Source organism: Microplitis mediator, chromosome 7 (assembly GCF_029852145.1).
Source record: "Microplitis mediator isolate UGA2020A chromosome 7, iyMicMedi2.1, whole genome shotgun sequence".
NCBI classification, from domain to species: Eukaryota; Metazoa; Arthropoda; class Insecta; order Hymenoptera; family Braconidae; genus Microplitis; species Microplitis mediator.
In genome coordinates, this window is record NC_079975.1 from 23927682 (window position 1) to 23940783 (window position 13102).

The 13102-nt window shown below is 27.9% G+C and overlaps 3 protein-coding genes across 3 annotated transcripts in view; 2 read left to right on the forward strand and 1 right to left on the reverse strand.

Moving 5' to 3' along the window:
• The window catches only part of LOC130670877 (uncharacterized), a 59455-nt gene that overhangs the window by 27534 nt on the left and 18819 nt on the right, over positions 1 to 13102 (forward strand). The window lies entirely within an intron of this gene.
• On the reverse strand, positions 5105 to 5653 carry LOC130670880 (28S ribosomal protein S21, mitochondrial). The gene is made up of 2 exons (XM_057474486.1): positions 5528 to 5653; positions 5105 to 5449 (listed from the first exon to the last, which is right to left on the reverse strand). Exon 2 carries the CDS (start codon positions 5446 to 5448, stop codon positions 5185 to 5187), a length of 264 nt encoding a protein of 87 aa, XP_057330469.1. The 5' UTR covers position 5449; positions 5528 to 5653; the 3' UTR covers positions 5105 to 5184.
• Positions 10879 to 13102, forward strand: part of LOC130670878 (uncharacterized) — a 75139-nt gene continuing 72915 nt past the window's right edge. Inside the window, exon 1 of the mRNA XM_057474483.1 lies at positions 10879 to 11258. The gene's annotated coding sequence lies outside the window, so the exon portion shown is untranslated. The remainder of the gene's footprint in view (positions 11259 to 13102) is intronic.

Genomic DNA, 13102 nt, shown 5'->3' on the forward strand with positions numbered 1-13102 from the left:
ATGCGTTTTCTTCTTTTTAGACCCTTGATACTTATTTTCACTTCATTATGCTGCGTCCATTAAAATTGAAAAATCGAAAATTAGGGGCAAAGTGGACCCTCCAAAAAATTCGGATTTGATATTTTTTATTCTTTACACGTGTGATATTGGCAAATAACTATAAAACAATTGTATTTTAATAATAAAAAAGTCATTTTAAATTACTTTAAAACAAAATTTTATTATCTTTAACTTTCTTAATAAATTATATTTAATGAACAGTTTTGGTGGTCTATTTTAGCCCTTATTATATAAGAAATTTCGATAAGCTTATTATCCGTCCGAATTTATTGGCGTATAGAAAATTTTGAGGGGCCCACTTTGCCCCCCACCTCCCCAATATGTGATCCATTTTTTTTTCCAATTTCTATACGTGGATTTTTTTTTACACCGATTTAAAACCACCAATGAAATTACACCGTCTTTACCGGTGTTATTTTAATTTAACACCGCGTGGTGTTAAATTTAGTCTCTATTTTTAACCCCACCCTTTTTACAGTGTATACCTAATTCTTGTTTCTGGAATTGAATAATTTAAAGACGAAAGAATGATTATATTCAACTATAGTTATTATAATAATGTATTCAAGACCTTTGAGCGTGAAAACGGCAGGAAGTTTCAGGATTTGCTTAAAGTGTCAACTAGTTTCCAGAAATATGACCCTAATAGTTTTATCAGTACATCATTAAATATTCATAGTATTGCAGATGTTCTTAGTATTGATTACTTTATATAAATAATTTATGAAATCACCAAAAATTAATTATGAAATTCGGATGAAGATGATTTTTAAAACCAATCCATTACCTAAATAAAACTTGGAACCAATGAGGTTGAATAAATTACATTTTGTGTTATAACCAAATTAAATATTTATGGAAACACATAAATAATTCAACGAATTTTAGTGGCATCTTGGCGCTAATGAAAAATTTACACTAAAATCTATTTGAAAGAAAATTATATTGAATAATTGCTGTCAATAAATCAATTAACTACGACATGAACTTATGAATGTTATTAATAAAATATTATGAAGATCTAGTTGATTCGATGGATTAATATTCATTGAATGATAAAATCAGTTTTATTAGTGAGAATATGCGTAAAATTATTTGAATAATGATAATAATAGTTAAGAAAAATTTAATATAGTACTTAATGCATTTAGTTTATCTACACAAACTCGTTCCATGATTTTGTTCATGTGAAAGAAGAGAAAATGTAGCACCGATTTTCTTGGCAGCAATCACGCTAAGTTTGCGAAAATTGAATAGATACGAAAACCTAGCACTCTTCGTATAAACCGTGCCAAGTTTTCTCCAAGTAAAGGGTCACCAAAACGGAGCCTAAGATCTTCAAATAAGGGGATTCTTGATTATTAGTAACGACAAGTTTTGGACATTTATTAAACTTTAAATTTACTTTTATATTTTTCCCATATTGATTAAATATCATACGTTATTTTTTTATGAAGTCTTACAATATCTAACATTTAACGTCACAGCCGTGAACAAAGATTCAAACTTTTTACAAAATGCTTATAACTTTGGCTTCTTATGCTTTGAAAAAATAACTTTAAATTTACTAACAAATTGTGTTATCGCTCTATTCAAAAAATAAAAGTGGAATTTCAAAAACATTTTTCCCTTTGAATAAATTTATCAGAGCTATTCGAACATGTATTCAAAGAATTTTTACATGATAATAATAATAATAGTTGAAATAAATGGGATTAGAATAGCGAGACACAAAGTGCGTTCTCTGAAAATTTTATAGCAAATGATTTTTTGATAACGCTCCTGTTATCATCAAAATGAAATCCCAATCAAAAAGATTGCCATTGTTACGAAAATAATAATTATTTGACAATAAGTAAAAGATGACATGTAAAAAAAAAAAATTTCTTACGGGTGAGACAAATAAAAATATAAAATTTATTATCCGTACACTTTTATATTAGATTGGACTGAAAGTGTTACAGTAACTCACCGAAAAAAAAAATATAATCAAATTTTGATCGGTTTACTAATTTTAGATTTAGCTTCTGATATTTTTGGCAAAAAGTAGACATGGAAAACTTGATTAGTCTTTCGGTAATAATATTTGATATCTGGTGGATATCTGGTGGAAGACGGATATTTCTCGAGTATATCAATTACTTGGTGAAATAATATTTTCAGAATTTAATGTGATTGAATACTTAGTAGTTTATTAATAAAATTAATCAATAGAATTGATAAAAGGCCATTCAGCAGCCAGAACAACAGGCAAATTTCTCAAAATAAGTTGGAGTGCGAATCCATATACTTATGTTTAGAAATACTGACATAAGATTTTTAGAAAAATTATCTGAACCATTTTTTTTTTAAATTTCTATATAAATTGCAATTCTTATGTTAGAAGAGATAGGGTAGAGATGTTGTTTTTGGTCACTTTAGGGTCAGTTTTGGAGACAAAAAATTTTAATAAAATACGCAATGCCATAATTAATTTGTTGAATATTTGTAAAAATACTTTTATCACACTATTACAATGTAAGTTTTTTAAATTCCTGCTATGAAAATTGAAAATTTTCAAAAAAAGGAGTTATTGGTTTCGGTCCGATTTTCAAAAATCGAGTTTTCATCAGATGTCGACGTTTTGAGGTCCTAGGAAGCTATTCTGACTATTTTCGGTTGGACGTCCGTATGTGTGTATACGCGCGTGTGTGTGGATGTGTGTGCGTATGTAAACTTTCTTGTCCGACGATATCTTTGGAAAAAATCAACCGATTTGAACGTTCTTGGTGGCAATCGAAAGGGCTCACCAAGACTTAAAACTGATCACATTTTGAGGCGATATAAAAATATTCGACTTCTAAAACTAAATGTAATATTTGAATAACTAAAGTAGGGAAATAATACACTTGAATAAGTAAATAACAACAATACAATTGCAAGAAGCGCAGAAAACAAATAAAATAAATGTTTATTGAAGTACAGAGAATGCATTTAAATGTATCCGGTTTCAATGTCAATTTAAGACCGACAATCGACCTATATATAAGAATTAAATCGCACAATTATAAAATGAGAAGAGGATATTAGTTTTTTACGTTCAGAAAAAGAATTTTAATTAAATTTTATTTTTCATAATAATGTATATAAATACATATGTATAATTTTTTTTATTCAAATTTGGAAAAGAAATTCAGAATATCAGAATCTGAATTGATTTGTTGATACTAATGATGAAACTTTAGAATTTTATCACTTAAAAAATTTTTAGAGGTAAAAAAAAAAACTCAAACATCCCTTATTAAGAAAAATAGTTTAACCCATGCTAAGTATATCTATATATTAGTCCATTCAAATTGTTTTGAATCATTTTAAATCAATTTTCCTAATCAGGGATCATTGAAGTATAGATTTTTTACGAAACATTAAGCATATCCAGGAAAATATGTAGAGTAGACTGGGCCAAAAAAAATCGACTTTTTTTATTTTTTGTTTAGTACATCGAAAATATTATTTGTGGTGACAAAAAAAAATTATTGTGAAAATTTGAGCCCTTGATGTCAATATTAAGAGGTGTATCGTCGCAATTTTTGATTTTTTTTTTTTGAGCGGGTTTTTGTCTCATAACTCTCAAACCATCGCGATAAACGAAATTGACTTAGACACATTTCTTGAAGGAAATTTGATGCTCTACAAAAAAAGTTTGATTGAAATTTTTCGTCAGATGAACCGTTTCCTTATAATCATGCTTTGAACATTAGTATGATTTTAAAATTTGATTGTTCAACTTTGGAATTTTGTAATTCATGTAAAACAAGTTTCCGCAAAAAGCCAATAATTATTCTTGAAGGAAATTGAACGTTCTACAAAAAAAGTCTCTTAACATTTTTTGCTAAATTCACTCCTTCAAAAGTTATTCGAGGTTGAAGTTAAGTAAAACGACTTCAATAATCTTGAAGGTAGCTAGTAGATTGTAGAAAAATCACTTGTTTGATTTAGGAATTATAGTAGATAACAAAATATTTTTAAAGGTTCATAATGATAATTATAGCAGCATAATTATTTTTCGTCGACTTATCTTCCCGTTTTAAGTTCAAGCATAATCAAAATTCGTACATTTTTTGTCTCCATGCAAAACGATTGGCAATGAAAAAAAAATTATAAGCCCTTTTGGTTTTAGGAATCTCTCTAAAGCCCACAGGGCGTAAAAAAATATGTCCTTTCGGAATCGGTAACGCATATGTTACTACCCGTGTAAAAAAATTTGTATTCATAATGAATTTAGATCGAAATTTCATCACGAAACTCAGATCGTGACACAAATATGACTCTGAATATGATATGAATTTGTATCAACAATTTTAAACACGACAAAATTATGACTCAGTAAAATTTAAATCCAAGTGATCCGAAGTTCATTTACTAAATTAATTTTACAATCGAAACTGATTTACGTTTATCGAGTACTTGGTAGAAGAAATTTATTGGTAATTTCTGAGTTAATAAATTTGACAAAAGGTTTAATTCACTAAAAACTTAGTCAAGTTTCTATCGAAGTCATCCCTAATCCAAAGACGTAATAATAAATTTTTAGAAGTGATACGGATTTACTAGATGAAAAATTGTGGGAGCGAATTCATGATGAAAGTCATATTTGTGTCACGATCTGAGTTTCGTCATGAAATTCATTAGGAACAAAAATTTTTTTTACACGGGTAACACATCCTAGACAAATATAAGCGTATTATTGCAAATCACTTCATTTGCGCATTTCCAATTAGTATGAAATGCCGCGTTCAATAAGTGACCAAAAAGAAAAATCAAACCAACCCATTTATCGATCCATTGTTGACTTACTAACAGATACATTTATGATTACAGGATTGTGTTTCATTAATATATAAGATCGAATAGATTGAATTGCTTGTTCTCCATGAAATTGAATGGATGTGCAATCTAAGTAATGCGATTGTAGATTAATGAAAGAACGAGTATATACATATACCTATACCTATTAAAGTATCATAAATGTCGTTGTATTCGGATTCGATAAATATATAAGACATTATTACTGATAGTGTTAAATGTATTTTATTACTCTACATATAGCATATAAATAATTCAAATTATTACAGATTATAACAATTAATGACATCCCGGGTAAGGATCGACTCGATTTGATCTCAGTAAAAATTGAATTTTTCTGTTCATGTCTTCATCGTAAAGTGATTTACATCTTTCATAATTAACTCTTCGTCTTACTTGAGTTGGTTTTTCGTAGTACCTAGTTCTTCGAAACTGATCCAAGATTCCTTCCCGACCCAATATTCTGTTCAGAAGCCGGAATGGACCTTCAATGTTGTTGTCCTTTATCAAAACGGTACGTGCGATAAAGCTAGCGTGCCTCATACTAAAAATATAATAAAATATCATTAATAATTACAGTAGTTATTAATAATCAAATAGTAATTCAGTAAAAATTAGTTACCTTCTGTTATTTTTATTTTTTTCTTACGAAACTAAAGCGAAAATCAACAAAACGTACAGGTTAGAATGAATAGTTTTTGTGATTTCTGATGAATTTCTATGTCTACGAAATATATTTTGTTTCAATGGTGCATGTGTATGCCATCTGTTGTTGATTTTTTGAATCTTTGTTCGGTTTTATTATAGATGGCAATTTTATCGTTTGATGATAACTTGTTGTCGAGAAATAATGTTCGATTGTAGATAAAAAAATTTCTTGGAAAATTTCTGCAGTACCGATTGTGGTTATAAGTTTGTTGGGAATTTTTTTATTTTCTGAAATTTACCCCCTGATAGCCATTTTGATCGCAAGCTAACGGAAATCTTCAACCGAAATAAGATATCAAGTTCCCTGATGGCCACCCTAACCGTCAGTAAACTACAAGCTACTGCCGTATTCTAAAGGTAACTTAAAGGAAAGTGTTGAAGAACAAGCAGTTACCTTTAAGTTGACAGTAAATTGTCTGTTAACGTAAATTAAATTTGACTACAAGTGTTACTGTCAGACAATGATGTTAAGATGATTGAAAGTTTCACTTCAAATTGACGGCAAGTTTTTCTGTCAAGTTACATTTAAGCTACTGCCGTATTCTGAAGCCAACTTAAGGCTGGGCCGTACTAAACGAATTTTTGAATTTTACTTTTCTTTTAATTTGTTAATCATTTTTTATTACAGAAATTGTAATAGCTTCCGAAAAAATGTGAAAGACAAACTTTTTCGGAAGGTTTTCATGATTCGAGTGACGTAATTATTCAAAACGTAATTAGAAAAGTAAAATTCGAAAATTCGTTTAGTACTGCCGACGCTTAAAGGAAAGTATTATCCAGCCAAGGTTTGCCAGAAACTTTCTCGTTGAGTTAGCCGAAAGTGTTGCTCTGCAGACCTTACTGAGTAAGATATGGCTATCAGGGTTGACTCTAGAAACTTGATGATGCTAATAGTTGACGACAACTAGCGGTCAATTTGGAAGTAAAATTTTGCTCATTCAAATTTTTTCTCTTGCAACTTTCTGTCAGACTGGAATTCTTTTATGCTCTGCAAGTTTTTTCCGCAACGTGAAGGAAACTTTTTGATTCAACTAGCATTCCTGCTACGGATGTAGATTTACATCATGTTGGACTAATATTGCAGTCAAACTTGGAACAGCAAAACTTGACGTAAATTTGACTGAAAACACTGAAGACCAAGTTTTTGAAAAGAAAGTGTCGCTATCAGGGCTGATAGACAACTGTCATAGCTATTTTGTCTGCAAAATGATGTTAATTTGCAGCTGAAATTTGCCGCCAATACTCCTAAGACAACTTCCCATATGAAAAAAATATATACCCGGGCAAAATTGGATATATGTCTCATATATGCAACATATATTAAGATTTGCCCGAATATATATTTTTTTAGTATGGGTCGTTGATCAACAATTGATGTCAACTTATCATCAAATTGAATGCAATAAATTAGGTGACTAAGAGTTTACCAACAACTTGATGGAAATTTCATACATTTTAATTTATCTATATCTAGTTTATAAGAAACTTGTAATCTAATCAAAAAAGTGAAAAAAATATCAATGTCAAAAATCGGGTTTATTGATTTACAAAAAGTTTAATCGGCGGTTTTCCTTCTTTATTAATTTAAAGTAATTTTATTAATAATTCATTAAGTCATTAAATGTTATCAGGTCGTCAGATGCAATTAGTTGCTTATCAATATTCACTGTACGTTAACTTTTCTTTTCATTTATAATTGATGCATCATATATGTCTATATTTATTGATACAGTTATCGCTGTTCGTATTCAAATAATAAATCTATTTCATTTGAATTAATTAATAATAAATATTACTTATCTCAAATTAGTTCTATAGATATAATCTCTAGCATAAAATTCCATTTGCATCATTTCATTTAATTTTCAATAGTCTATAGATTTTTGAATTCGTCACACTTGTCTACTAATGCAACGCATTTTCTGGTCTGTCATTACTTATCGTATCATCTCGTTTTATTATTAAGTAAAATTAAGTCTTCAATATTACTCAGTTATAAATTTAAGCTGGTAATTGAACAAATTTTTCTACTAGAATTTATTTCAATGTATGAAAAAAAAAATAAAAAGAAAGTTAACTTCTACATCATAAAAGTAGCAACAAATGTTTGACTTTTACGATCTGTCAAAAGTTCCCAAGAATAATTTTAAAGATATGTAAGTGTTGAAGTTTTTATTTACTTCATAATAGTACATTACGTGTCAAGGAATAAAATAAGATGATTTCAGACGGAAATTGACATCACTTGAAGTCTTAAATCATGCTGGAAGTTTTAATATTTGAAGTCGAAACGGTCAAATTTCTGACCTATATCGCGACCAAAAAAAAATTCTCTACTTCAAATATACAAATTCAAATAAATTTGATAAAGAAAACGATGCAATTTTATGAATTTCAAATTTTTCTTCATTGCACCTCATATTATTTTTAAAAATTTTCCAAATATACACGGAGAGATTATTGTTGTTTGAAATGCTATGGTGTCATAGTTAAGCCGGACGATAATAGCCATCTGACGGAAATTTGAATAAGCAAAGGCAAAAATTACTATGACTATAGCAAAATTGACAGCAATTATGTCACAAATTACTGTAACCATAGCAAATTTTTCTATGGTCATAATAATAATAATTTGCATGTGTTCATTACAATTTCCATCAGATGGCCAACATGGTTCGGCTTTACAATGACACCATAGCATTTCAAGCAAGAATAATTTCTCCGTGTAACTGCACGGAAAAAAATAAATAGTACTGGTCACTGTTCTGCGCATCTCGTAGATCTCATTAACCTCCAGAACAGTACTCAGTCCTGTTCTGACATGAACGGTTACTAACTTCATATGTATCTTTACTATTCTTGACACTTCAGACACATCTGAAGTTGGTAACCGTTCATGTCAGAACAGGACTGAATACTGTTCTAGATGTCAATGAGATCTACGAGATCTAAGTAACCATTTCTGTCAGTAAATAGTGAGTGTTCGCATTCTATACAGCAACAAGAGCTGTATTGAGAGGTTTTTGTACTCTTGAAATATGAACGAACACTATTTCAACAGTAACCAGTCATATGTTTGATGTACTGTGAAACCTGTGAAACACAGCACCAGTTACTGTTTAAAAGTAATAGTACGTGTTGAGAAATGACTTACTCCTGTTCTAATATGAATCAGTCATATTAGAATGGATTTTCCCTACACGGAAAAAAATTTCCTTTAAAAATTACCGTTATATTCACGGTAATCGTGGGACGAATGGCACGACCTAATCATTTGTCGTAAGTGAGATAATTTTTAACTTTTTTTCAACAAATTTTACCGTAGTCTACTGTAAATTTTATTCGGTTTTCGGTAAATTTTATGAAGTCTATACCACAAAATAAATAAATTTTTCGTAATATTTATTTCAAAAATGGTAATAAATAAAAGCGCCGCATTATGTCCCACGATTACAGTGAATTTAATGGTAATTTTTAAAGAAAATTTCTTTCTGAGTATACTTTTGGTCGATTACTGCGTAAAACAGTAACCAGTACTATCTATTTCTTTCCGTGCCAATGCGGTTGGTTTTTCGAATGACATAAATTTTTAAAGGTTACAATAAACGAATGCGATTCTGACAGGGATGAAATTAAGTCAGAAACTCATTTAGCGCGCAGAAATTAAATGAGTTTGTTCTCTAGGGAAGAAATTGATCAGTTTCTACCTGCTGAATCGCATTGGTCTGAAATTTGCTCGTTTTGCGTGATAAAACCGACATTTAAACTCGCAGTTTTTAAGCAGTTAAAATGAACACATACGTTTTTTTTATTTTTTTAGAGCACAAGGAAAAGTTCCAAAAATTAAAAAAAAGTATCTTGCGAATTTTTTTTCAACTAATTCTAATTACTGTATATTTTAATTGATAGTGATTTATACATATTTTTAATGAAAATTATATTTATGTCCCAATGACCCAATTTCCCTAGATTTGAACCCATATGAAAATAACATATAAGGTAAAAATATATGTAAAAATATATGATAAATATCAGAAAATATGTGTGGCCAATTCAACTATATTTTCTGATATATTTTGTTTTTATATTAAAAAGTATAATATTCATCATATACGAGTCCGTATATGTTTAGCATATATAAAATATATATGTCAATCATATACAAAAAAAATATTTTTATCATAGATGAAAATATATATTCTTGTCAGATACGAAAGCTATATTTTTTTCATACATAAAAATATATATTTCTATCATATACGAAAAATATATTCTGATCATATATAAAAACATATATTTATATTGTGTATGGAAAAAAAAAGTTTCTTATTCGTATGACCAACTTCAATTAAATTAGATATAAATTTTAATATACTCTTTAAATTGCAGTTAAAATTTTCAAAATTAGTTAATTTTATGCGAATATATATACCTATATACATATACATACACCGAATAAAATATATGCTTAAATTATAACAAAGAAAATATATGGTGCCATATATAATATAAATTATATGCTACTATATATTTCATTTCATATAAAAATTATATATTTTTTGAATATAAAAGGAAATATATCAATACAATATATTATAAGTTAAATGTAAATGTACATATAGCTTAATATAAAAAACATATAAGTTACATATATGGAATACATATATCTACTACTGTATATAATTTTATATTAAATCAGCCAAAATTTCTATATGATTTTTTATAATATACAATATAATATATCATATATTTTTTTGTTGCAAATATATATGATTTTATATATTTTAACCATATATTGTTTTTTCATACGGGTGCAAACTACCGAATTTTCCATAAAAAAACTGCTTTAATTTTTTCAATATTTTTTCAACTGACCCTTGTGCCCCGGATATTCCGTATCACTCTGTAATTATACATAAATTTTTTTCTAAATAATGATAAGAAAATTTTTTGTCATTTCATCGGGTCTTCACTTAAATAAAAATATTCCAATATTCTATAAATTAAATATTTATGCATTGATTTAAAAAAAAAAACTATTAATTATGAACGTTGTGTTGACAAAAAATCATCAGAAAAATAAATAAAATAAAATAAAATAGTGTAGCCTTGAGGGCGTCGAGCGAAAGTCATCTGCGCTTGCGATGTTTTCGTCAGCGAGAAAGCGCGAAAGGCCACGAGTTGATGGCCGAGTTTGCGCTGTGCTTTTAAAGTTCTACGTCCTGGCTCCGCAATTTCTAATAACACAAAACGTAAGTACTCGTGTCTGAGCTATCGAGAAAGACTGTGCACGGATGTAAACATTTTAAATTTAAATTAGTAGTAGGTAGAAAAAATATTATTTTCAAAAAAAACCGCTAAAAAACAGTTAAGTTGTATTTTTACGGCCTGGTGATATGACGTAATTATGATATAAACAATATCTTAAATAAGTATAGTGTTAATTATTGTGCTTTTATAAATTAAACGAAATAAAAAAATTAAAAAACGATTACGGGCACATAAGGTGAGCTCGATAAAAGCAGTTTGACGCAACGGGAAAATCCATGGCTTGAAAGAGCCAATCAAGTAGAACGAGATTGACATCCACAAAGCCGACGAACAATATATTGTTTTTTAGACTTCAAGGGTTTCTATTGAGTCAGGTAATATATATTATATATATAGATAAGTCTTATCGTTATCTTTCATATATATTTTTATCTTCTTACACCTCGTAAATTTATTTAAAATTTAATCCTGCTCTAAAACTTATCGATTTTAACCTAAGCTATTATTTTTTATATTTTGTTATTTATTGCTATCGTAGAGCAGTTTCCGGCGGATAAAGGGCGCGACCTCTGAACAATGAGTTTTTTATTTTTTTTCTTATAAGTTTAAATGTAAACAGTGAAGCGGTCAATGACTGCTGCTTTACTTTGTTATATATGACAAGATACTTTGACCGTTTTGCTCATTGCGGTTTCATACTCTCCCCTATTCATTCCAAGGACTAAGACGTTGATATATTTCGTTAGACTAGTACCGCATTGTACTATTGTAAATAACATAACTAATAGTTCCTTCACACTACATATATATATATATATATATATATATATATATATATGTATATGATTTACTATATGCTCTATACTATATTAATAAATCATTCCATACAAATACTGGGGTGTAAAGAAAAAAAATAAATATATTAACTATGCCATGGTAACAAACTATTATTAGCAAATATGTCATTAGATTATAACACTGCCGTAGTATATTTAATTTTATGTATTAAATTGGATGTATTGGATAATAGTTTCTTATAAATTACGATATTTACACAAGTAGTAAAATGAAACCACTTGAGTTACTTTATATTGATTCCTAAGTGCACTGCAATTAAGTATAATGGTAAATTTAACATTCACTTTACTATCGACGGTAATAACTTTTTTTTTTTTTTCTATATTTTAAGTATTATGCAGACATGAGAATATTCATTGAAGTGAATTCATTTTCAAATGAAAAATTTTAATTAAGGGCAAAAATAAAATCTTTTCTGATTGTTTCGGAAAAAGGAGGGATGTAATGCAGCGTAAAATGAGCTCCCCCAGCATGAAAATATCATATATGATAAACATACCCCCATAAAAAAAATTTATAATAAAAATATCAAAAAAATATATTTTTCATATAAATAAAATACATAAAAAATATGTAAATATATATAAAATATGTATAAAAAATACATTTTAAATAGTTAACTTTTGGCCGATTTTCGTAGATATTTTATATATTTTAAATATAATGTAAATATATTAAAAATATATCTTAGAGTACATAAAAAATATAATTATGGAATTATAAAAAATATAATTTTTATATATATTCTTCCTAGGTTGGCTAGTTAAAATAAAAATATATTTTTTATATATTTGAAATATATTTTTGTTATATTTTTATACCTGTATTTTTTATATGTTCTAAGATAAATTTTCAATATATTTAAAATATATAAAATATATACGAAAATCGGCCAAAATTTAGCTATTTAAAATATATTTTTTATGTATTTTTTGATATGAAAAATATATTTTTATTATATTTTAACATATATTTTTTTAGAAATTTTTTTCATGGGGGTATATTAAAAAATATATGTTACAGATATAAATATATGTGACAATACATGAAATCTTATATAGAACTATGTATAGATTTTGGCCGATTTTTATATATTTCTATATATGTTGTCTCTTATGTTATTATATATAAGAAAATATATATCGTTTTTGGCCACTTATATGGTCCCATATTGATTATATATTTTTCCATATATATTTATCATATATGGTATTTTCATGCGGGCCTAAGTAAAATCATCATGCGCAATTCGGGTCATGAAAATTTTTTTTTTGTTGGGTTTCATGGGGAGTCACGATATCGGATATTTTGGGATTTGAAAAAATTTTCAAGGCTTTTTTAGGAGACCCACTTTACCCTT